Genomic DNA, 25,073 nt, shown 5'->3' with positions numbered 1-25,073 from the left:
TAAAGTTGCCTATGTAATGTTTAGAACAAAGCTATACACTATGAAATTGTACATGTTTGTGGATACTGTGTATATATAACATGTATACACTAACTAAATAATTTGTATAAAGTGGCAAGTTTTTTCCCGTTGTATTGTACCCTCATCCGCATCTGTTCAGTCGAATATTGCCTAATAATCCAATGCTGCTACAGTCGGATAAAAAAAACTAAAAAAAACAAAAACAAAACAAGAAAAAAACAGGTCACTGTCACTAACTTACTTACAGACAATCTCCAGTTGAAACACTGGGAGTATTAACTGAGGAAAGCCATTTTTTCTTCCCTGCCCCTTAGCTGTTTTAAAGCAATGAAAAAAAATATACAGTTCAGTATGCCAAGCACTTACTTAGACGTGTGCTTCACTTTGTACATCCTACTAATTGCCTTTTTCTCCTTTTCAAAGATTTTTTAATGCTAACATTCATTAAACAGAGGTTGGGATTGTATTAAAGTTGCAGTTGAATATACAAAGACCTATATTCATTTGCAAGTATTTTGAGCATAGTGAGGAATTGGACTTTTTTTTTTCTGAGAAACACACTTTGTGCACTTTAGGCTGTACTGTTGAAGAGCCACAGTTGTTAATAGGTCATGTTTGTAAATGCAATGGTCCTATGCAACTGTTCAAACTCACTTTCTACATGGATAAGGATAGAAAAAACAAGTCTACCACCTGTCTTTTATCCACATGATGTGTATAAAAAAAAAAACACAAACTCCTGAGGATGTCTGACAAGCAGGATTTCAGCGGAATATTAAAAACAAAAAAATCTCGTGCCCTTTTTTCCTCCTCGTCTCGCTGTATCTTGAGCACGATGGTGGATGATTAAACTTCTGAACAAACTAGAGTTAAAAGGGGAGTTTTGGAGGATTTTTAATCGACAGCTGAAGTCAAATCACTTCACTGTCTTCACTCATGTTCTGTCCATTTTCCAAGTTTCCCAAGCCAGTATTGGTGGGGTTAATTTTTGCCAAATTTGTCTTTTTGTTTTCTATGTTTGTTTGTTTTTGTTTTTTTTAACCCCAGCCCAGACAGAATAACAGATTGGTTTTCCTCCAGTGGCACTGTAACAGCTTGATCCAGCAGTCGGTTTATTTGATGGTATGTGGCCTTTTAACTGCTTTGTATTAATGGTCTTCATGAGATTAATAAATCACCCAGTCTTATTTTGTACTGAACTACTCATTTCTCTCCTCGTTTTTTTCTTTTACTGAAAATTCAGCTTTTTTGCAGAAACATTTGTTGTTAAATTAAAAGGATTGAATTTATAAAGGAGTAGTTTCAGACTTTTGGGAAATATAATATTTGCTTTCAGTTGGAGAGTTAGATTACATTCTTTTTTAAATAAGATATATATCCTTTTTGTTTATTCTCGAGGAAAAAACCAAGTGTAAACAACAATTTGCAGTTTTACGGGCGGTACAAACGTATTGGCGTTATATTTCCTAGCTCTGAGTCGTTGAGGCTGGTTGCCTGGCAACTACTCGGAAAAATAGCCTTTTAATGTGACTTTACTGCTTTTATTGGATTTTATAATATATTAATTTTCAAGTAAAATTCTGTAATATTTATTAGTAACAGTAGCTTACGTTAGACATTGTGTCATCATATATCACCACCTACAGTTTAAAAAAAAAAAACAATATAGTCGGAATTTATTTATTTTTCTAATGCAGCGTTTCTGCGAGGAAATTCTTCAGACTAACCTTTGTTTCAAAATTGAAATAATTTTCTAAGATTGATCTCTCTTATCCCACATTTAAAAAAATGGCGCTAAACAAAAACCTATTTCAGTCACTTATTCATCATTCATGCAGCTCGCTGTCATGACAATATGGGGAAATGTCTCAATCCAGGAAATCTCATTTTGGGCTTACGTTTGTGACCTCAAAGTTTTGTGTGGAACAGTTTATTTTATTTTATTGATAGTCCTCTCTGCGGGGGTCAAACGGGGGTCAAACGGTGCTGCAGGGACCCTCGCTGTCCTCACTGTCCTCCCACAATCCTCCACCGCTCAGGCCTGCTGCGTGGTTTCCTCTCTGCACAGACAGGCCTGGTCTGAAGAGATGAGAGGTAAAAGTACATTTATCTAATGACAGCAGTTTTAATATTTATATTGTATCATTAATAGCCCCGATGCAAGTGTGAATTTGGTTGTTTCCATGTTTTAGTGCAAGCAGAGTGTTAAGTCATATTTCTCTTACCTCAGATTTTCTCTGCTCGGGTTGAAATTCTGATAGTTTTGCCTCGCTGGAGCTTGAATCGGTATGAAGCCTTGTCTGCTGTCTTTCTCTGGAGCTGCATCAGCCTGGTACATGAAGAGATGTTGATATACAAAGAACAGGTTTCAGTGAGTTGTATTAATAAGGACTGCACAGAGCTCTCAGGAAAATATGGGATCAATTGATTGAAGAAATGCTCCTCCAATTATTATTTTTACATTTAAATCATTTCACTAGTCATTGGAGATACTACTTTGTCCTCTGGAAGAGCTTTGTCAAGACTGTGAAAATAACCCTGATGTTTTAATTTGCATAACAATCTGGAGATGTTTAGTTTGAATACATTTTAATAGATTTAATAGATCCACTTTATGCATATTTTATTATGCACGTATAGTATGTTTTAAATGCTCTGATGGCACATGTTTTGCTGTACAAGTCAACTTCGAGGAAGTGCAATAGCAACATTTTCAAATTCTGCTTTCAAAGGACGCTGTTCCTGTAATATACCAACAGTAGGCACATTTACAGAGCTTGGTGCTTATGTAACAAAAAGCTAAATACCTGTTTGGATGGATCGTCCCAGATGGGCCTGAAGGCACTTTTTAGGTGTAAAGGAGGCGACCCCTTCCTGACATTGACCAGCCTCTTCCCGTAGGAGCTGACGAGGCACGGCGTCGGCCCGTCCCCACACGGCCCTGCACTGCTTCTCAGAGGAGGGTGAGGGGTCAACCTGGGAATCTGCCACCTCAGACACACAGTCCTCTCCCTGTGTGCCTCCCGTGACTGCTGCTGCTGCTGGCTGTATGAGGGCTTCAACAGCACCGGCACCTGGCTGTCCTCCTCCTCCTCCTCCTCCTCCTCCTCCTCCTCCTCATCCTCATCCTCCTCCTCACCACTGTTGCTGCCCGTCGTCTCCCTGCGCAGGGTGGGGTCGGGGCTGCAGGAGGAGACGGAGGAGTAGTCGAAGGCCGAGGTGTCGTCCTGGTCCGTCTCGCAGTCCACAAGGCCGCGGTGGCCGTGAGGTGGTGCCTCCAGCCCGTTGGTGCCTTTCCCGGTGAGCTGGCTGTAGGTGCCCTGGCCCGAGTCGCTGTGCTCTCCCCATGCTGCGGCGTCGGGGGTGAGGAGGGAGCAGCGGGCGTGTCCACAGTCTCGGGCCGGCTGGTTCAGGAGGGTCAGGTCTCTGCCACAGCCCTTCCTCCTCACCGGGCTGCAGGACCAGCACTCCAGACGCATCGAGTGACATCCGTCGACTCCGTTACTGAGCGCCTGCTGGTCGTCTCTGTGGGGAGGAGGGTGGAGGTTATTATACCAGGAGCCCCACATCAACTGAGACTGTGAGGGGCAGTGTCATGAAGGATGTAGAAATCTTTATTTTCTAACCTCCTCTTCCTCTTCCCATCCTTTTCCTGTCCTTCTACTGTCATTTTTTTCTTTTCCTACTTTCTTTTGCTCCTACTTTCATTCTTTACTTTCTTCTTTCAATTCAAACCAGATTAATTTTTTAGTTTACAGGGTATGATTTAAATTTTGTTTTATATTTATTCTCATTATTATCTACCCTAGAGATTCCCTGTTGCCAGTGTTTTGGTACATTTTGCAAAAAGAAAAACAAATAAGTTTAATGAACTCTTAAGTAAAGAGGGAAATATGGTATGGTTTACATTTTGCACTACCTTGTCATACCTTCATCATTTCAAGTGTTGATTTTAAAAATAAATGTTATGTGCAAATATGATGTTATTTTTATATAAATGTGGATACTTGAATCCCTCTTCCTGCCAACACTTATGTATGTGTTCTTGCCCTACAGTGTTTTCTTGATTGTAGGGCTCCTTCCACATGTTTGCGCTGCAGGTGTTCCCTCTCTTGCCGTTCTGACTTCAGCCAGCAGAGGGCGACACTCACCTCTGAGCTGCAGTGTTGGCCTGACGCTGAGCCTCTCTGGTCTGTTGGCTCTTTGTGCAGCACTTTGCAGAGGATCCACCTGCCACTGCATCAGAGCAGCTGCTGTCATGGAAATAGAATGAATATAAAAAATAACATGCAGGCAATAAAAAATCTACATAAACATTGAATCTGATTTAAAAGGCATTAACCTGAGTGTTAACTATTACAGATCATCTGTGTATAAACTAATCATTACATTACATTACATTACAGTCATTTAGCAGATCTGACTTACAATCAGTAGTATATTACATATCATTCACCCATTCACACACTGATGACAGGCTACCATGCAAGGTGCCACCATCAGACTCTAACTACATTCATCATCCAGTCCACACCGATGGCAAGCCTTCAGGAGCAACTTGGGGTTAAGTGTCTTGCCCAAGGACACATCGACTGATTGGGTATCAAACCACCGACCCTCTGAATGGAGAACTACCTTGCTCCCACTACGCCACAGCCGCCCAATCATTCTCTGGATACCCTGACCTTTGCTCAGCTTCTTCTCCTTCCTCCCACCGGACGTCTTCCTCCAGCATCACATGACAACGGGACAAAAGGCTCCTCAGAGCTCGCTCGGTTCCCAGCAGGAGGCTGCAGTCAGGATGCTCTTTACCCGTCCACTGCAGCAGGCTCTAGAGCAGGAACATGGAGAAATATTAAACAACAAAATAAGAGCTAGAGTCAGTTAACTCTAACTTTTTGAAATAATCTGTTAACTATATGTATTTTGATCTATAACAGTGTTTCTTAATCTACATATGCTTTCATAAGGCCTTTAATATTTCTGAAGATTTGTGTATTCTGTCATCTATAAATCTCTGTCCTTCTACTGTCCTTCAAGAAAACATCCTCATTGGTTTATTTCCTGCTCTGAATCATTGTTTTTGTGTTTTTTTTTTTTTAGATGTTCTAATTTTAGACTCCCTCTACACAACCCCCCCTCTATCTCTATAGGTTGAGTGTTGACCTGCAGTGTCACATCTTATGTAGCTGCAGCTCTACAAACTGGACTCCCTGTGGCTGCTGACTCACCTGAATGTGGCTCAGGTAGCCGTGGATACGTGACACAGGTGCCAACAGCAGGGAGAGCAGCTTCATTTCCTCTCTCTCCATCTGGCCGCTCTGTTAAATGCAGACAGGAAAAAAAAAATCCATCAGCGTGTGTGGTTCCTCAGGTACATGGTGACTGAATGATGTTGACGCTTATCACTTAACGTACCTGCGTTTTCTGCATTTTCTCAGAATTATTTATTCTGTTGAACTCCAGCGAGAGGAATGATGCCAGGGTGGTTGTGTATCCAAGGTACATGTCTGAAAAGGCTGTCTGGACGACCAAAGTCAAAGCAGTCATGAGTACTGTCAGAATTCAGTGTACTGGACTGAAATCATTTTTAAAAAGAGCATTTACTTACATCGTTTTGTCCGATAAGCTGCACCAGGATGTCTCCAACCAGAGACTTCCAGTGTTCAGCGGTTAATCTCTCCTGCAGAGTGTTTCTGAACAGCAGGTGTCGCTGTAACAGCTGCTCCACAAACTTCAGATATGTCTGACTGGATCAAATGGAAAATTAAAGCAAAGATGGTCCAATTAGAAAGTTTGCATCTGTGTTGTAGAATATAAAACAACTATTCATCACTTACTACGGCTCCACAGTCATCTGGTGAGCTGGCGGTGTTTTGTATTTATCATACAGCTGGTTTAAATATGACACGTACTCCCACTCAGAATGTAGAAGCTGCATCGCCACCTGATGTCGTGCATCTGTACAAAAAAAAAAGAAGACTTGCTTTTAACTCGTAATGTTCATATTTCAACAAATAATGTGACAGTTTCTGAATGGGCATCAAGTTTAATCCCCAATGTGATAATCTAATCGAGCTAACAGAAATAAAGTGCTTTAAAGTGGCAATTTCAAAGATTGTTATTTAAATATATATTATATATAATCTCATTACTTTTTACGGCCAAAAGAGGTAACAAGTATTGTAATTAATATTAATATATTTGCAGCATTACAATCCATGTACACAATTCTGAAAACCTGAAGCTTGTGTATCAGCAAAAGACTCCAGACTGCTAAACTCACTGTTTTTTCTCTAAAAGAAGTTCTACATCAACCAGGATTGAAATTTAAAAGCATTGCCAAAGAAATCCCACAAATTTATATCACTCAAGTTGCTAAGTTTTAAAATGTTTTACTGTTTAAAAAAGCCAAGTGAGAAAATTGGGAACAGTTAAAAACTTCTTCCTGACAGCATGATGTCATCTTTGAATGTAATGTAATGTAATGTAATGTAATGTAATGTAACTAAACTGCTCACCTGTGCCTTCGCTCAGTCCTGCTTTGAGGCCCTGCAGGAAACAGTGGAGGAGCAGCTTCCCTCTGGACAGACAGGCGGGTGGAGCAGAAGAACAGTCACACTGCCTCCACCCACAGGCCGGTTCTGCTGGATCGCTGCTGCACGACAGCGGACAGATTGCAGGTTTTACATGTTTGTTATAAAAATGTCATATCGCCTGGTGCCTCAGTGTAAACAACTCTTTATGAGTAATTGTTTGCTTTGTGCCAATGAGAAATGTGACAACATTAATATGAACACATATACAAACAAACAAGACTTTCATGTTCTATTCTGTTGCACTGGTGTCTAAGAACAAAGGACATACAAAATGAAAATTGATTAATTCTGTTTCTGTACTATACTTAACATTTGAGCTGTCACTCTTGCACAATACGTTTTGGTATTTACAGTATTTTTTTTATTTAATTTGAGAAATTCCCTTCATGTGTGCACTTCATTTCTTGTAGAGATAGAATTAGAGCTGAAAGCTTTCAGTTTCAAGTATATTCAGATGAAGGAATGAGTTAAGTCTGATGATAAATCCAGGTGAAAATATTCTTCTATAAAGGGGAAAAAGTTTGATGAATGAGAAATCTGGTCTTCATTTTGAGAAAGAGGTTTGTCACCAGTCCTCTGAACTATGATCTGATTTGTTTCAATATTTCTAATGCTTTAATTTATTTTCTGTAGTTTTTTAATGTTTTTTATTTTTTTACCTCTCTCTGTGTTTGGATGAGGAGCTCTTTCCATCCTGCTGAGGTCTCTGTCTGTTACTGTACAGCTGCAAGACCTGACACCTCATCACTCCAAGCTCTTCCTACAGGAAGACAAGACGCCGGGTTAAAGCTACGGAAGTATAATTTCACTGTAACGCACACTTATCACATTTGTTATTCCTCAATAGTTAAAATAATCTGAGTCTCACCCTCAGAGACTCCACCAGCGCCTCCAGACGGAGAGCTTTCTTCTGGCAGCTCCTCCTGTTGTCCTCCAGCTCCTCCCTCAGGTACGTGTCTCCATGTTGGATCTGACTGAGCTCCAGCAGAGCGCTGGTGAACCCCGTCTTCAGCTCCGAGACCATGCATTGCAACTGAGGAGACAGCAGGAGTCATATATAATAGTCCAAAAATACAATTAGATTCAATAGCAAGACCACAACAGCATTGACTTTTACCCTTCTGGAGTTTTGATCATTGTGAGCAGATCTAGATCATATTAATGTTTAGACTACTTTGATCCTGGATTCCACTCTGAGGTTAGAGGTGGTTTTAAATGATAAGAGCTTCAAATATAATGTGAACTGTCTCTTTAACAAAGCCAGGCTGGCTGATGAGGAAAGGTGCAGAATACCTTGGAGATTTCAGTGACGAGCTCAGTCTCTTGAGGCTTCATGACCTGAGCAGAGAGAGAGACACAAACAAGGCTGTTTGCAAACACCCAGTTAATAACCTGCTCAAACCATCACACACTGTTTGCTATTTCTAGCTGATGAACTGTAAAGAGTACAGAGTGAGTTTGGTATTTGTGTGTAATGTACTCTTGTGTAATTCCCTCCAAACAAAGATCAGCATTCACACAACAGGGACAAAGAAGTCAGTTTCTTGTTCCATAAAGTGAATCTGTAACCTCTTCCTGACCAAATGCACGTCATTTATTACTTCTTACCTATATACTAAAGCATATGCATTTACTACAAGAGTTAAAATAACATGCATAACCAGATTTAATGACTTTCGTGACCATATTCTTGTTTGTTTTGTGGTACCTGCTCAGATGTTGCCCCTGCCAGCAGCCCCTCTGCTAAGGAAGTGGCCAGCCAGCCAAAGAGCTCAGCCCTGCAGGGGAAATGGCTGCAGGAGCCAAGATCCCTCCTTATAAGTCTGCTGACAGAAGGGCAGGCACGGATCAGCATAAAGAAAATGGAAAATGGAATATGTGATAGCCTCATGTTCTAAACTACAAATACATCATATAAAATCAGTTTTAAACCAATTAAAAACATAATTTGTATCATTTTTAAACACTTTTAAAATATGCAGAAATCATCTTTTTTTTAAATTGTAGATTGCAATAATATGACAGTCTTAGCAACTTATAATCATGATTTAATATCTCTAAACAAAATCATAACATCAGTGATTTCCAAATATCAAAGAATTCAACAAAATCATGAGAGAAGCAATGACTGCTGAAGCAAAAGGTGTAAAATAAATCCAAAGGACACTCACCTCAGTTACAGCTCTCTAATAGTGTTTCTCCAGACATCTAAAAAAGATGCAGTGAATCCACAAAAGGCTTTAAATATCCAGTGTTTCCTGTTCTGTGGAGGAACTTGGTGTCAGTAGTATGCGGTGTCTGAAGGCGGGTGTCTCTGTTGAGCTGTGAGCTGCTCTGTGCGGACAGCAGATGTCCCACATGACGCTCAGTGAGGAGGAAGTCAGTTCAGTGTGAGCCATGGAGATGCCCCAATGGAACTATTGCTTTATGATAGTTACTATATATGACTATTTTATTTTACATTAAAATCATATTATACTCTACTGGTATTTTATAACACATTTTTTAAATTTTATTTAATTTATTCACCTAACACTTGAAATGGTGCTCATAAAGTTATTCAAATTTCCAATATGGAAATATGACTTTTTTGGGGGAATTTCCTACAAAACATTACTTTATGTGATTTCTTATGAAGTGAAATATTAATAATATTAAAAAAATTATAATAATAGATAAGAGATGGCATTATACAAAGTGCAATGCCTTCGATTATGTGAATTATTAGGATAAATAATTTTGGGAAATAAATCAATAAATCAAGTAATTCAACTCCATGATGTGTGTAATATATCCTACATAATGTAAATATATTTATAGGTATGAATAACATATATAATATACATACACATATATTTAAACTTTAAATATATAGTAACATATGTATGTGCAGTATAATTTACACACACATATTTTTATAATATAAAATTATAAATAAATATAAATATAAAAAATATAATATAATTTTAAATATAAAATCAAATATATATACAAAAGAATATGAATATAAATATATGCATAATATATTTATATTCATATTTTTGTATATATATATTTGATTTTATATTTAAAATTATATTATTTTTATATAATCAAATATATATATACAAAAAATATGAATATAAATATATGCATAATATATTTATATTCATATTTTTGTATATATATATTTGATTTTATATTTAAAATTATATTATTTTTATATAATCAAATATATATACAAAAAATATGAATATAAATATATGCATAATATATTTATATTCATATTTTTGTATATATATATTTGATTTTATATCTAAAATTATATTATTTTTATATAATCAAATATATATACAAAAAAATATGAATATAAATATATGCATAATATATTTATATTTATTTTTATATATATATATATTTTGATTTTATATTTAAAACAAGTTTCGGCTGCTTAATTTTTTTAAAAAAATCTAAACACCTTGAATATCAAACTGATCATAAAAAAAAAAAACTAATAAAACAAATGTTTCTCATAATAAAAAATTCGATTATTGACTTCACTCCGCCCCTGTGTATAAGTCCGCAGAACAAATCGAGCGCACACTAGCCTCACTTGTTTCGCAGAGGGGGCGTGGTTAAGGGACGGTGCTTGAATCTGATTGGCTGCTGAGCTCAATGAGTTTTCAAAATCGGAGCAGCAGCTGACGGAGCTGTCAAAACAGCCGACAGGAGGAGAACGAGACCGGTGAGAAACGAGACAAAGACTGCTGTGAATGTAGCCAAACATGTGCATATCTGTGATAATATACAGCTCTATCTTATTTCAATACCAGTTATATGAATGTTTGAGGTAATTGTTCTCTGTGGAGCGATTCGTTCTGACAGATAAGTTGCACAGCTAACGTTAGCTACAATTAGCAAACACATGTCTCTCCAAGCAACATTCAGATACATGTATCAGTCTGGATTATGTGCTGCCTCAGAGGGAGTCATAAAACCTTTGGTAGTGGAGATAAAGCTGGCTCCTAGTCAGGGTTTAGCATGTTTAATTCATAGTTTAAGGCTGGTGTGTAGCCTAGCTCCTTGCTTCCATGGTCGCTTATTTAAAGGGACATACCAGCATGTGTAAGCATGTGTAAGCATGTGTAAGCATGTGTAAGCATGTGTAAGCATGTGTAAGCATGTTTGAGTTCAGGGGACAGCACACAGTGAGATACAGACCTGCACAATATAACAAAAGTTCTAAAACAAATACTTTTTTGTGTGAAGTAATCAAAACAAAAAAATCATCACCTCAAGAGTAAAAACTGAACATTATAAGCTTTATTATGGTAGTATTTATTGTTCTTATGCATTGTATTGTGACATACAGTACCAGTCAAAAGTTTGGACACACCTTCTCATTCAACTACTGTGAAGAATGTAAAATATAAAACATATTCTGGTTTGTTGAGCATTTGTTTGTTTACCACATAATTCCATATGTGTTCCTTCATAGTTTGGATGTCTTCAATATTAATCTACAATGTAGAAAAAAATAAAAATAAAGAAAAACCATTGAATGAGAAGGTGTGTCCAAACTTTTGACTGGTAGTATACATTTTACTTTTTTTTTTTTTTTTTTTCATGTCCTGCACTTCACAAATGCCCATAATTGCATATTATGCCATACAGTAGTTTGGGCCGAAAATCAGCTTGCACAACCTCGAAATTTGCTTGAAAGTAATCCATCCCATCAAACATTTTGTACCTTCCTGCTGTCTCCACAGTCTGCTGGGCTGGAGCCATGAGGACTAGTGAGTTTGACTCTTCATCTGAAGAGGAGGATGTTGGAGAGGAGCAGCTGACGCCCTTCCACGTCTCCTGGTAAGTTTGAAGCAGTTTTCCTTTTTGCCTTGGGCCGCCCAAAAAGTTTGTGCATTATTGAAAGTCAGTTTGCATGTAAATGACGACATGTAAACGTTATATTCTGATTGTCTTTAAGGTTACCTCTGTCCATAGTGGAGTGCTCACAGTTTCTTGGGATATGCGCACTACCAGGTAAAATTCTAGCTTATCATCTTTTTTTGTATCTCTGCATGTTGCTTAATTTACTTTATTGTAAGTTTTTTGTGCAACTGACAATAAAATAATGTTTTCCTCATTTGACTTCAGGTTGCAAATACAAAGACATCCGCAGGAGTCTGGAAAGAGATGTTGGTAAGACAACCTTGTTCCTTACTGGTGCTGGAAATAAATACTCTGGAAACAACTATATTAACATTCACATGTAGATCTTTTATTTTACTTTGTTTTAAATACTTTGTTACATTCAATTTGGGAAATGTTTGTGGGAAAAATATAAAAAATGGCATACTGTAACTGCAGGCTGCAACCAAGAATTGTTTTCATTGATAGTTAATTTCATTCTTTTCTTTTATTTATGAAATAATTTGGTCTATAAATTGTTTCTCGTAGGAAATGGAGAAAAAGTACAAATGTACACATTGTCATTTAAACCAGCCTTGTCAGAGAAAAAGGCTGTAACTTTAAGAACCTGATGGCAGCAGTGTGTAAGTTGTTTTGCTTCATTCTCGTGAACAGAGGAGCTCCAGAACCAGGGGGTGCAGGAGGTGTTTGTGTTCTGCACCAGAGGAGAGCTTAACAAGTACAGGGTTCCCTCCCTGCTGGAGGTCTACCGGCAGCGAGGCTTCACAGTTCACCACACGCCCTTCCAGGACGGAGACGCTCCGGAGCTGGAACAGTGCTGCCAGATCCTCCAGGAGCTGCGGGTCAGCCTCGAGAACAACAGGAGGACTGTGATCCAGTAAGTGACCCGCTGAGATTCTGAATTTGGAGACATGTCTCAAAAAGTTGCATCTTAAACAAACCAAAAAAAATTACACAAAATGAAACTTTTAATCACGTAGCATATTTTACATTTCCCTATTTGTCTTCCTCTTTCTTCTGTATAAAAATGGAACAGAAAATAGCTTCTAACAACGAAGTACTCAAAGTGTGTTTAATTTATTTTAACTGGCAGTCTCAAGTTGCTGTGAAAAGAGGTCATACTGGTTGTCGTATTTATGCTGTATGATACAGATGCTTATTTTCCTCCCAGTTGGCTTAATGTTTACCCGAAACTATACATGTTAATATTTCTAAAATCCGTTGACTGTAGATGATCAACCTTATTTTCTTGGTCGCATTTTTTATTTGTTGTATTTTTTATATATAAGAGCACATTCAAACTTACGATGCGGAAGGAAAGCCTTCTTTTCTTTTTAAACAAAATATAAAACATTTGTTCAAAAGATGGGTTTTCCTTGGCAAGATGTAAAACTGGTTGAGAGAGAGCATTCATAAATCATAAACGTCTTCAGTCATGCTGATCTACATGAACAAGAGGATTCATGAAGTAGAAAGTAATGAAAAAGAGTGATTATGTGACAAATTGTGATCCTTCTTGTTTTACTGGATATGGCAGCATGTCACTATAACTAGTAATGTGTCTTGTTATATGATGTTTTGAGGAATTACAAGTCGGTGCTGTGATATGACAACATACAATTTTATTTTAACCAGAAGAGTTTGTCGCAGAAATTTAATAATCTGTTATCTAGAAGTGATGGGAAAATGTGTCATTATTATATGAAAGATATCTTGTTAAAATTTGAAAAGGTTTTTGTTCAACAACATCTTTTAAAAGATTTAATAAGAAAATGTGCAAATATGTTTTGCGTCATGGTGGCAGCAACACTCTGTAATAAGAAATACTGACAGCAGCCTCAACAGAGGAGAGCAGTGAAAGGAAAAATTGCAGGTTCAGGTGTCACTTTGTAAAATCTGCTGAAAGGCCCCTGACAGGATCTTTAATCCTGAATGATGATGATGATGAAGCTGCTCATCAGGAACAAACTGGTTGTACTGGTCTAGCCTAATGTATGAGAGAGTTTAACTATGTAAATGTGAAGCAGGGTATCCCTACCCGAGCATGCAAATGTAGTAACCGGGTCAGTGAAGGTTAAACATGGACATTGAGACAGCCATCCTGTCTGCAACTGTTCTACCTTTTATGTTCTGTAATATTTGAAGGATTTTTAAACCTTTTATGAAGCGCCAAACAGCCCTGGAGAACCAGAGATCTATTTTCTGTAACACAGTCGCCCTCGGGACACCTTCTCATTACACAACTGAGAGATTTGCTTCCAGCTTTTTGCATTTGATGGGATTTTGCGCTTTTTTTTTCTCCCTCCCCTTCAGCTGCTACGGAGGACTGGGACGCTCCGGATTGAGTAAGAATATTTAACTTTTACTTTGAAAATCATTCTTTATGTCATTAATCATGATAACCAAGATCAATGTGTTCTTTTTCTTTATACGTCAGTTAATGTTGAAAAGTTTGACCTTTTAGTTAAATTACTTCATTTCACTGATCACATGGATGTCCCATGTTTCAGTCGCTGCCTGTCTGCTGCTTCAGCTCTCTCTAACAATGACGGCAAACAAAGCCATCGAAATCCTCAGAGAGCACCGAGGAGGAGGAGCCATACAAACCGTGAAGGTGAGAGCGCTCTTCTCTCCCTCTGAAATCTGTTGTATTCAAGGAACCGTAGACTGCTGTAGCTTTTGCATGTTTGCCTCATTAAACATTTAGATATTTTGCATCCATGCTGACCATATTCTTCTGCATATCATAAGTATTGAAGTTGATTTCCTACCCTTTTTTAAAGTTGCCATTTTTAAACCCAGCCCTTATTCACTTACTCAAAAAGTGCCCAAGATATTTTTTTAATAATTATTGTTGAGTTTAATGTAAATTGTAAGCAGGGACTATTTTTGAATGTTCCTCCCTAAAATTCTTTCTTCTATTTTAGTTCCTCCTCAGTATATTCTTGTTCATAATAGTAATAAATATGGTCCATTATCAAAATTAAGTGACTCTCAATTGGCCTCTAAATGGTTTATTGGATAACCAGCCAGTCCAGTTAGTTTTCTTGAATTTGCAACTAATTCTCATTAATATATTATATATGTAAAAAAAAATAAATAATTTGAAAGTCAACAGTAAGCAAGACCCAAGATCACAGATATATCTGTAATGCTTTACATGTCTGCTGATAAATAATTAGAAATGGTGAATACAGAAGATGTTTGTTTGCTGTAATTTAGAAATGGTGACCCTGTTACATAGTTGGTCCAGTAGAGTGTTAAAATGTTAGAATTGTAAATGGTTCTATGGTCCTACTTAACTTAGTCAGAGTTCTTTTAATAACCTTATTTAAAGGACCAGTGTGTAGCATTTAAGGGGATTTATTAGCAGAAATGGAATATATTATTCATGACTATATTTTTATTTGTGTATTATCACCTAAAACTAAGAATCTTGAATCATATCCTTAGAGATCTTTTAAAAATCTCAAACATTGATACTGGCGTTTGCTTACAAAATACAGTACTGGTCAGACTCTGATGTGAATGTTGTAGCTTCTTCCATTAAAAACGACCCATACTATTACTGTGCACTGATAGCGTAACGTTTTATGAAATTGTAAAAATATAAATGACAATATTACACTCAGTTTAGAAGTCTTATTATAACTCCAAACAGAAAAGTCTGCCTGTGAGGTGGGAATGTAAAATATAACTGAAATGTTTTGGAAAATGGTCAGCAGTAGTGTGAAATGTGTTTATTTGACTGAAACTTTCAAAACCACCAATATGCTCCTTTTTTAATGTTTTGTAATCAGTTTTGAAAGCTGCACATTCTGTGAAATATTGCTTTTTGCTGTACCATTTTTTTTTTTTAAATTAACAAACATGTCTTCTAACAATTTTTCTGTAGCAATACAACTTCCTCCATGAGTTTCGGGAAAAGTACACAGCCTTCCAAGAAAGCAGGGAGGTTTCCACAGAGCGCTCAGTGTCCCGGTGATCACTTCTCTACAAATCTGTGAGCTGTGAAAATATTCATCTCATTTGTTCAGCGATCCTCTCCTGATTGTGTGTGATATGTAATTGTATTCTCGATTGATTGCACTTTAACAGAATACTCTAATATATTGCTTTTTTTCTCCTCCTCATTATAATCAAATGAAAGACTTGAGGATAACCTGGTGGGGTGTTTATTAGCAGGTTTACAACATGTATGCATTGATATTACATTTAAAACATAATGGAGGTGTTTGTCATGATTGTTGAGGATGTCAACTGAGAAAAGGTCTTCTTTTGTGTCTGTACTCTATTTTTATGTCCAATGAACTGCATTTTCTGAAATACCGTCTTCTCTCAATCTGTACTACAAATCAGTACTTTCCTACTCAACATTATTCATCCTAACATTTTTTTATTAGCCACATCGCTAGCATGGCTAATAAAATATGTATTTTTGCCACTCATGAACTCATGTCCGTTAAAAGGTTTTGATTTAAAACAACATTCCAGTCCTTTATAACAGAGTGGGATAGTTTTATTTAGATTCAAATAAACTCAAGTTGTCGTTTCCTAGATGTGACATGATGGGATCTAATACATAAGACTTTTGATGTTATCTGTGACAAATGACCATAGCTTCCCCTGATAAATGTACACATTTGAAAAATGGCAATAAATACTCTAGTATTTATGAAAATCTCAGTCTAATGTCTTTTGATTCTATTGAGAAAACAAACATTTCCAGATTCCATTACTGGAAATGAGTCACTGCGTGGAGTGCTTTGATATCTTGGACATAAAAAATAAAATTAAAAAAACGTTGAATAAATAAACACTGGAGTTTGCTAATGTGGAATAGTTTGTGGTGAAATGAACAAAACGCACAAATGACAGTCTTAAGAAATCTCAAAAGGTACATTCAACAGTATGGCATACTCGCAGTTTCCAAAGTAATGAGGAGAATAACAAGTACTGTTGCTTCATAATTGCTTGGATATATTATTGTACTGTTGAGTCTACCTTCTATTTATCGATAGCTGCGAGGGGCGATTCTACAGAAATACAGGTCACACATTGCTGGCTACTCTGGATTCACACACAACAAATATTGCCATTGATTTCAACAGGGATTACATAATGGAAATGCGATGATGGATGAGTCTGAAGTATGGAAAGAATACATCAGATAGTTTCTAAAAACTGATGTGACAACCAGATAGTGATTGTCCCTGTGCAACATGTTCCACTAAGTGATAACAACCCATGCACTTCAGCCCTCACTGTACAAAACGGCTCCTTCAAATCCCAAAACGTCCATTTTAAAAGAGCTTATGCATCTGTGAGCAATAACATTAGTGTAGTTTGCATTTAACCATTTGTTTTAGTGATGATAATGACTCACGCTGCAGAGTAATAAATTAGCTGTTAAAGCCCAGAATGTAATTCACAGGAAAAAACTAATGCAGTTCACTAAACAGCTCAGATTCTCACAGATAACGCACACCTGAAAATGTCTACCTAAATCTGTAAACACTCAAAAGTTGGGAGCCAAGATTGAAAAAAAAAAAAAAAAAAAAAAAAAATAACTTTATTCAAATCACAAGCATCAAAATCACAGCATTAAAAAAAAAAGGGAAAAAACAACATGTCCATTAGGGTTTGTCCTCATTTTCCATAAAATTTAAACTATAGTGCTGTGAGAGGAACGCTGCGACCGAGATTTTCTTAAAGCGGGCTAAATGTTTCCAAAATGACACTCTGCGCTGCGTAGTGGAGGGGGTTGAAAGTTTGTCCGCTTGAAATGGCGTTTTGAGTTGCTGAACGGTGTTTTTTTCCCAGCAGGCCCAGTGTTCCAGCACTAAGATCATAGTGTCTGGTCGTCTTCTGTACATGCAGGTCCTTTTCCTTCATCGTCCAGTTTAAGAGCTCACCAGAACATAAATCATCCTGTTAGAAATCAGAGGAGAAAGTGGGACGAGTTAAATACTACAAATGTAACGCAGTAATATCACGCATCTCCATGTTGGATTTTTATGTCTTCTCTGGTTGTTAAAAAGGTCATTATGACCTCCTGTAAAATACAGCTGAAGTTATATTGCGAAACGCCACAAGTGTGGTAATTATGAAGTAACATTAATGAGACGGTTAGCTTGGCATAGTGTAGCTTAGCTTAGCGACTGGGGGTGAAACAGCTAGCTAGGCTCTATCCAAATGTAACAAAATATAACTTCCAGCACCTGAAAAGCTCATTATTTAACACATCTTGAATTACTGAAATAGAATATGTTAATAACTGAGCTTTAGAGTTTCTAACAGATGGATTTTGCTACTTTTGGGCAGAACGAGGCTAGCTTCCAGTTTTTTTAATGCTAAACTAGCTAAACTGATTTCCCAAAATGTCTAAATATTCATTTAATGATAAAAGGGTTGGCACACGATTAGTCTTATCAGGAGACTTACCATATTTATTGTAAATTTTAAATGCTTAATTTGCTCTAGACTTATGCTTTACAAACGTGGCAGATGATAGCAAAGGATTAAGTTAACCATCTACCCATTTGTCACAAAGTGGTTTTTCCCCCAGACTATACATACAATCCCTGTGCAAATAACATAAAAATTAAAAACAAGCAGAAAAAAAAGAATCCGTACCCGTAGAGATAGTAGAAGAATGACAGCAGGTAGAAAGCCAGTTTGCACCAGCCTTCTTTTTGACAGAACGCCAGGATGTCGGCGTTCATGATGGTCGTTGGGTCGTAGAGTCCTGGACAGCTCATCACAGGTCTGCTCATATACCTGAGTCACAGTAACAAAGCGGTGCGTTAAATCAAATTGTACCGTAAGACTAAGCACTATAATGAGTAGTTTATTCTATGTGAGACACTCACCTCCAGACATGATAAGCCAGCAGTGGTAGGTTGAGACAGAGGGTGAGCCACTCGGCCGCACAGAAGAACATCACGCAGAAGAAGAAATGGATGAGATATTCTGGGAGAACCAGCTGGAAAGAACAAAATGTAAAGAAAATGTCAGAATCCAAACTCAGTAAACAGACAGTCATGTTGTTGTGAGCCTGTTTGCTGATTTACTATCAGTGATAAACAGACAAATACTTTAACTGTCCCCACTAAATTCTTAATTACTAGTAAGTAAGGAGCCACATGGATTAAATGTAAAAGTTAAAGTCGGTCAGGAGACAAAACCTTATCAAGTTACAGAGCCCCAAAAGCCTTTTTATAAAAAGGAAAGCTGAGCTATTTAAAGAGCCAGATATCTAAAAATTGCAATCAGCTCCACAGAGTCAAAGACAGGAGCGAAATACTAATTAGCTGCAGTGAAATGCTTCTTTTAACAATGCATTTAATAGATATATAAAGCCTATTGAGTCACTATCTGGCCCTGTTAATGTCTAATTACTACATGTGAAGTAAAATGTCACATGTTAGCCGTCGTGCTTCATCATGCACTTATGACACAATGTGTAACGATAAACAGGGTGAAGAATTAAGCAAAATTACAGTGATTTGAAAAATTACATGTTATACCCCGAAAGACCCAACGTGGCCGACTTAAATCTCCCCAATGAGGCTCACGCAATACCTTCAGATCTCCTCTATATAATTTGGTAAAACAATATGCAACTGTTTTTAGCGATGCAGCCAAGTCATGTATCACATTTAGCCTCTACTAATGACTTATAAATGCTGTAAATCATGCAAGATGCTGTTGAAATTTTGAAAATCTACTAAACATTGGATACGTGGATAGAAAAGGTTAATTTCCCACCCTGGTTATGTGTCATGCATCATCAAATCGGACCACAAGTAAAAAAGGGGAAACCCTTCCACAACTTGCTCTGGAGAATATTTGTGCGTTTAAACATCAATAATCTTTTTGCAGTGAGGACAAACCTACAGATCATAACACTTTCCTGACAAACAGAGACACACTGGAGTAGGACCATGCTGTGAGCACTAGCAGTGTTGATGCAGCAGACTGCATCGGGTCGACATAGTTCGATGTGGTGCGTGGTAGAGTGGGGGGGGGCAGATGGATGCACCACATGGAAGCCATGCATTAAAAAAGAGCAGAGAGCGGAAGGGTGGTGGGGCAACCCACAAACAGCCCACAGATGGAAAGGTGAAGGGCGTGTAGGAGGAGGAAGGTGAGGGGGGAGGGGCTATAATGTGTTGAAATCCTGCACTGTGCTGCCAAATACAAAAAACAACTGATCACGGCACAAAAACCTGCCAAACTGAGCCGACAATCCACATGCAAAGACTGTCCATGGTCAAAAAACTGCAGATTGTACTGTGTGGAAGGCATCATGAGGAATCTCTCTCTCTTCTTTTTTTCCCCCCACAAAAATAACTCCTCCTACCGCTGAAATCACTAACCAATCAGTGGCCCCAAATAATTGCTGAGCTGGCTTTGTGTTGGGATTCTGCAGCCATCTGTTGTAAACCACAGGTGATGTCGGTCAGAGCCAACACTGAGCTCATATATACGGTAGCTCTGCTCTGCTAATGCCTGAAACTGAAACTGCAGCCTGCGCCTCATAGGAAAGTGAAATTGCGTAATAATAAAAGTTTAATTTGAAGCTGGAACATTTAATCAGTTTCCTCCAAAACCAGCCAAGAATCAACCAATACAAAGTTCTCACTACTCAAAAAGCTTTGATACAAAATCCAGCTACCTGATCTGACTTTACATGAATACTGTTGTGTAGAAGCTGTCAGGACGGTGTATGTGCCTGGTGTCATGTTACTGCTGTATAATACTCAAGACAAGTTTCATGACTCTCTGAGTCAACTGGGAATTTACTGTACCAGTAACTTAGACACTATTTGCAAACAAAGGGTAGGTTGTAATAAAGATCATGCATGTTTTGAGCATTTGCAAGTCTTTTCAGTTAACAGCTACACTTTATCAATATTCATCCCAGCTAATATTTTCCACTACTAGACGCAACGTGGCTCCTTTACCTGAATGAGCAGCTTAACGTAGTCAATTTAATTGGTTAGATGAGGTATTACAAGCATAATAGAAAGCAAAACTATTATTCCAGTTAATGCTCTGCACTCTAAAGGTCAGGAAGAATAGAAATAATAATAATCCACAACAGTCAAAAAATGCTCACAAAAGTATAAAAAAAGAAAAATGTATAAAAACGATATACTACATGACAGTAAAAACCCCGAGGCACAGGTGGCATGTTGTCTAATCCCAAACTAAACTCTGGTTCAACTCTTGAGATTAGTTAACTGAAAAGACGTTTGCAAACACTTCTCCGTGCAAAATGACAAGACTGCAGACTGAGTTGAACTGAGCGGGCATTTTAAAGATTGGTACAAACCTTTATTGCAATTTTGACCCTTCTAATCTTTTTGACCTTTTCAACTGTCTTTTTGCCGTTAACAAAAGTGTAAAAAAACAAAAAAAGCAGATTAGGAAAAACAAAACAACAAAAGGCGTTAGAGTTTGACAGCTGACAAGATCTCTGAATTCATAACAGGCAGGTTATTTAGCATAACAGTGCAGAGAAATGATTGAAAAAGACAGATAGGCGGATAAAGTTATCCTAAAATAAATGAAAGACCTTTCAACAGAGCATTTCTGCATGCAGCAAAAGGATGGTGCGTCAGGTACGGTGGTGTCACTTACCGGATTTAAAGTGTTACACTGATCTATAGGATTCTTGTAATCAGTCTTCAGCTCATCAAATGCTATTATCTGGGGGAAAAAGATGACAAAAATGTCACAATGTAGAAAGAGCAGCTCAATAGTAATGTCCATTTAATAAACATGCATCAACTGATTTTTTTCCCCCCCAATTGTAATTTATTCTACAAAATATGACAAACAACGCACAATATACGTTCCAAGAGCCAAAAAGGGATTCAAAACTGTTCAAAACTTGGCTATTTGCAAAAACATAAACCAGCTCAAGCAGCAAATCCTCACATTTCAAAGAATGCTTGGAAAAGATAATCAAAATTGACTGAATTGACTTATCAAATCAACTATTAATCAACTTAATGTTTAAGTATCACTGCCATAATAATGCACTCTCTGTAGTCTTGTTGTTTACCCATGATTTGTTTTGTTACATATATTTAAATTGTTTACAGTTTTATTCCATGTAATGTATTTTATTCTAAAGAGACAATAGCACATTATAATCGCAACTATACAGTACCAGTCAAAAGTTTGGACACACCTTCTCATTCAACTACTTTGAAGAATCTAAAATATAAAACATATTCTGGTTTGTTGAGCATTTGTTTGTTTACCACATAATTCCATATGTGTTCCTTCATAGTTTGGATGTCTTCAATATTAATCTACAATGTAGAATAAAAATAAAAATAAAGAAAAACCATTGAATGAGAAGGTGTGTCCAAACTTTTGACTGGTACTGTATTTCCAATCGGTATTTAGTTATTTGCATTATTTTCTATTGTTTACAACTTACAGAAAACTTTGTACAAAAAGTTTTACAGAGATGCTGTATTTCTTTTTTTAAAGTTGGTCATTGGTGCCTTTTAATTATATCATATTTATGTAAACACCTATTTTTTCAATACTTATGTACATGCCAGTCCTGTCTATTTGTCCAGGTTTGTTATTAATGTTACTAGCTGTTAGTTTATTTGCATCTATTTTGATGTGCTTACACAGACAATGAAATGACAGCTAGTAACATTAATCAAATTAATTTGACATAAGTCAAAGTCATTGTTTAGGCACACCCTTCTTAGCAAATATGTTATTTTGATTCTGATTATCTAAGCAGTTTTATGATAAATTAAATCACAAAATGTTAAAAAAAAAAAGAAAAGAAAAACCATTGAATGAGAAGGTGTGTCCAAACTTTTGACTGGTACTGTACATATTGGGTAAACATAAGTAACATAAACAATATAAGTCTTTGGGCTCATGGATACGTTACCTAAATGTTTACATTCTGCACCTCTGATGTTTACATATTTATTTGCAATATATTTTTTTAAATATATATTATATATATATATTTTTTTATATTTATATACAGTACCAGTCAAGTGTGGACACACCTTCTCATTTAATGTTTTATTTTTTTCTACATTGTAGATTAATATTGAAGACATCCAAACTATGAAGGAACACATATGGAATTATGTGGTAAACAAACAAATGCTCAACAAACCAGAATATGTTTTATATTTTAGATTCTTCAAAGTAGTTGAATGAGAAGGTGTGTCCAAACTTTTGACTGGTACTGTAAGTAACATAAACAATATAAGTCTTTGGGCTCATGGATACGTTACCTAAATGTTTACATTCTGAAACTTGCAAATAAATATATTTATTTGCAATATATTTATTTTTATTATATATATTTTTTATATATATATATATATATATATATATATTTTTTTATATATATATTTTTTTTATATATTACATATATTCTTTTTATATTTATATATATATTATATTTATATATATTACATATATTATTTTCATATATATTATATATTTATATATATTACATATATTATTTTTATATTATATATATTTTATATATATATATATATTTATATATATTACATATACCTTTTATATTTATATATATTATATATATTTTATATTTATATATATTACATATATATTATATATATATATATATATATATATATTAAAAAATATATATATATTTATTAAAATTAAACTGAAACATGTGTCAGCAGCATCACTGAGCGGTTTGTAGTTCCGGGATTGGACGGTGATGCTAGCTAAACCTGCTAACAAGCTGGAGGGCTAATAGCGGGACTCCAAGTCACGTGACAAGCCTGCTATATACATTTGACTTATTTGCTATCATCAGACAACAGTCAATACAGGTGACCAACAAAGTATAATTAAGATAAAACGAGAAAAACAGTATTTGTTTTGGTGATACGTTAGCTAGCTTTAGCTCCTAGCCAGCGGCTGCGTGTGTGCGTGTGTGTGTCATTCATTCTAGAACGTATGTAGCGCTCGGCTGTAACTATGGCGTTGGCATGGAGACGTTCTGCTCAGCCGTTAAAAGCCCGAACACGGCCCGGCTATGGCGCCACAACGCTGGCCTTAGAGTCAGCCCGGTCCACGTCCAGCCCTCACCGCTCTTTCGCCTACTTTATTATTATTTTATTTTTTATTAAATCAGCGCAGAAATAGTCCACATTTGTACTTACATGCCAGATAGCGAAGAAGATAAGCGCCGCCGTGAGCAGCAGCGCCAGCATGTAACAAAAGGCCGCGAATGTGAACGCCATTTTTTTTTCTTTCTCGGGGTTCTGCTCGTCGGCTCCTGGCTCTGCTGCAGATGATGCAGGCAGCTTCGCAACCGATGTGTCAGCTCTTCTTCTTCGGTGGTGTTTGGCCACCTGGTGTCCTTTTTTTGACGCATTACTGCCACCTTCTGGCGGAATGTATGTACTGCAGTGGGTTTTATAAATCCTGTTAAAATAAGATAAAATAAGATAATCCTTTATTAGTCCCGCAGCGGGGAAATGTGCAGGATTACAGCAGCAGAGAGTAAAGTGCACACAAGAGACATAGTAGAAGAAGACAAGATAAAAAAAACCCAAAAAAAAACAACCAAGTATTATAAATAAGCAATAAAAAAAAAAAAAAAACAGTAGAAAAAACAACAATAACTGAAATATTATATTTACAGACAGAAAAAAAAAAAAACTATTTTAACTTTTTTAACTATTATTGCACAGTGTAATGTGTAATGTATTGCAAGATAGATATAAGATAAAATAATCCTTTATTAGTCCTTTATTAGGGAAATTTACAGGATTAAAGCAGCAAAGAGGATAGTGCAAACACGAGACATAGTAAATAAACAAGATCAAAAATAAGTATTATAAATGAGCAATAAAAAACAGTAAAGAATCCACAGTAACATGACAATAAAAATATGACAATAAAAACCTGTGTAATACATTACACTGTGCAATAATAGTTAAAATAGTTTTTTCTGTCTGTAAATATAATATTTCAGTTATTGTTGATTTTCTACTGTTTTTTATTGCTAATAATAGGATGGGGAAAATTTACAGGATTAAAGCAGCAAAGAGGATAGTGCAAACACGAGACATAGTAAATTAAAAAAAATAAGATCAAGTAAGTATTATAAATAAGCAAATGAGCAATAAAAAACAGTAAAGAACAGTAGAGAATCCACAGTAACTGAAATATTATATATACAGACAGAAACTAGTATAACTATTGTATTGCACAGTGTATTAGTGTATTAGTGTCATGTGGTCTACTGGGAGCAGAGTTCTACCAGTAATCTCTTTTAAATCACTTCTTAAAACACATTTTTACAGAATGGCTTTTGTGTGATGTCGTCGTTTTAATGTTTCGTTTTATTTGGTTTTACTATTTTATCTTATATTCGTTTACTATTTTATGTTTATCTATTTCACTTGATTTTATTTATTTTGTTCGTTTATTTGATTGTCACTTGTTATTTCATTTTATTTCTTAGTTTAGTTTTATCCTAACGATTGTTTTTAATGT

At 36.4% G+C, this 25,073-nt stretch overlaps 3 protein-coding genes across 3 annotated transcripts; 1 reads left to right on the top strand and 2 right to left on the bottom strand.

The window, feature by feature from the left end:
• Positions 1 to 1,914: 1,914 nt before the first annotated feature.
• Positions 1,915 to 11,387, bottom strand: LOC129103695 (uncharacterized). Its single transcript, XM_054614281.1, has 15 exons — positions 11,350 to 11,387; positions 8,329 to 8,443; positions 7,914 to 7,958; positions 7,489 to 7,653; positions 7,280 to 7,380; positions 6,543 to 6,679; positions 5,862 to 5,982; positions 5,633 to 5,771; positions 5,440 to 5,544; positions 5,253 to 5,342; positions 4,707 to 4,852; positions 4,173 to 4,274; positions 2,829 to 3,546; positions 2,247 to 2,350; positions 1,915 to 2,100 (listed from the first exon to the last, which is right to left on the bottom strand). The coding sequence occupies exons 1-15, from the start codon at positions 11,385 to 11,387 to the stop codon at positions 1,998 to 2,000; spliced, it is 2,229 nt and encodes a 742-aa protein (XP_054470256.1). The 3' UTR covers positions 1,915 to 1,997.
• Positions 10,295 to 17,098, top strand: cdkn3 (cyclin-dependent kinase inhibitor 3). Its single transcript, XM_054613513.1, has 8 exons — positions 10,295 to 10,344; positions 11,369 to 11,465; positions 11,584 to 11,639; positions 11,754 to 11,798; positions 12,183 to 12,405; positions 13,842 to 13,873; positions 14,039 to 14,142; positions 15,424 to 17,098. The coding sequence occupies exons 2-8, from the start codon at positions 11,386 to 11,388 to the stop codon at positions 15,511 to 15,513; spliced, it is 630 nt and encodes a 209-aa protein (XP_054469488.1). The 5' UTR covers positions 10,295 to 10,344; positions 11,369 to 11,385; the 3' UTR covers positions 15,514 to 17,098.
• Positions 15,591 to 23,885, bottom strand: cnih1 (cornichon family AMPA receptor auxiliary protein 1). Its single transcript, XM_054613519.1, has 5 exons — positions 23,732 to 23,885; positions 21,177 to 21,245; positions 18,401 to 18,513; positions 18,165 to 18,308; positions 15,591 to 17,459 (listed from the first exon to the last, which is right to left on the bottom strand). Exons 1-5 carry the CDS (start codon positions 23,810 to 23,812, stop codon positions 17,432 to 17,434), a joined length of 435 nt encoding a protein of 144 aa, XP_054469494.1. The 5' UTR covers positions 23,813 to 23,885; the 3' UTR covers positions 15,591 to 17,431.
• Positions 23,886 to 25,073: the final 1,188 nt, after the last annotated feature.

This window comes from Anoplopoma fimbria, chromosome 15, assembly GCF_027596085.1.
Source record: "Anoplopoma fimbria isolate UVic2021 breed Golden Eagle Sablefish chromosome 15, Afim_UVic_2022, whole genome shotgun sequence".
Lineage (NCBI taxonomy): Eukaryota > Metazoa > Chordata > Actinopteri > Perciformes > Anoplopomatidae > Anoplopoma > Anoplopoma fimbria.
This window is presented reverse-complemented; position numbering and strand designations above follow the sequence as displayed.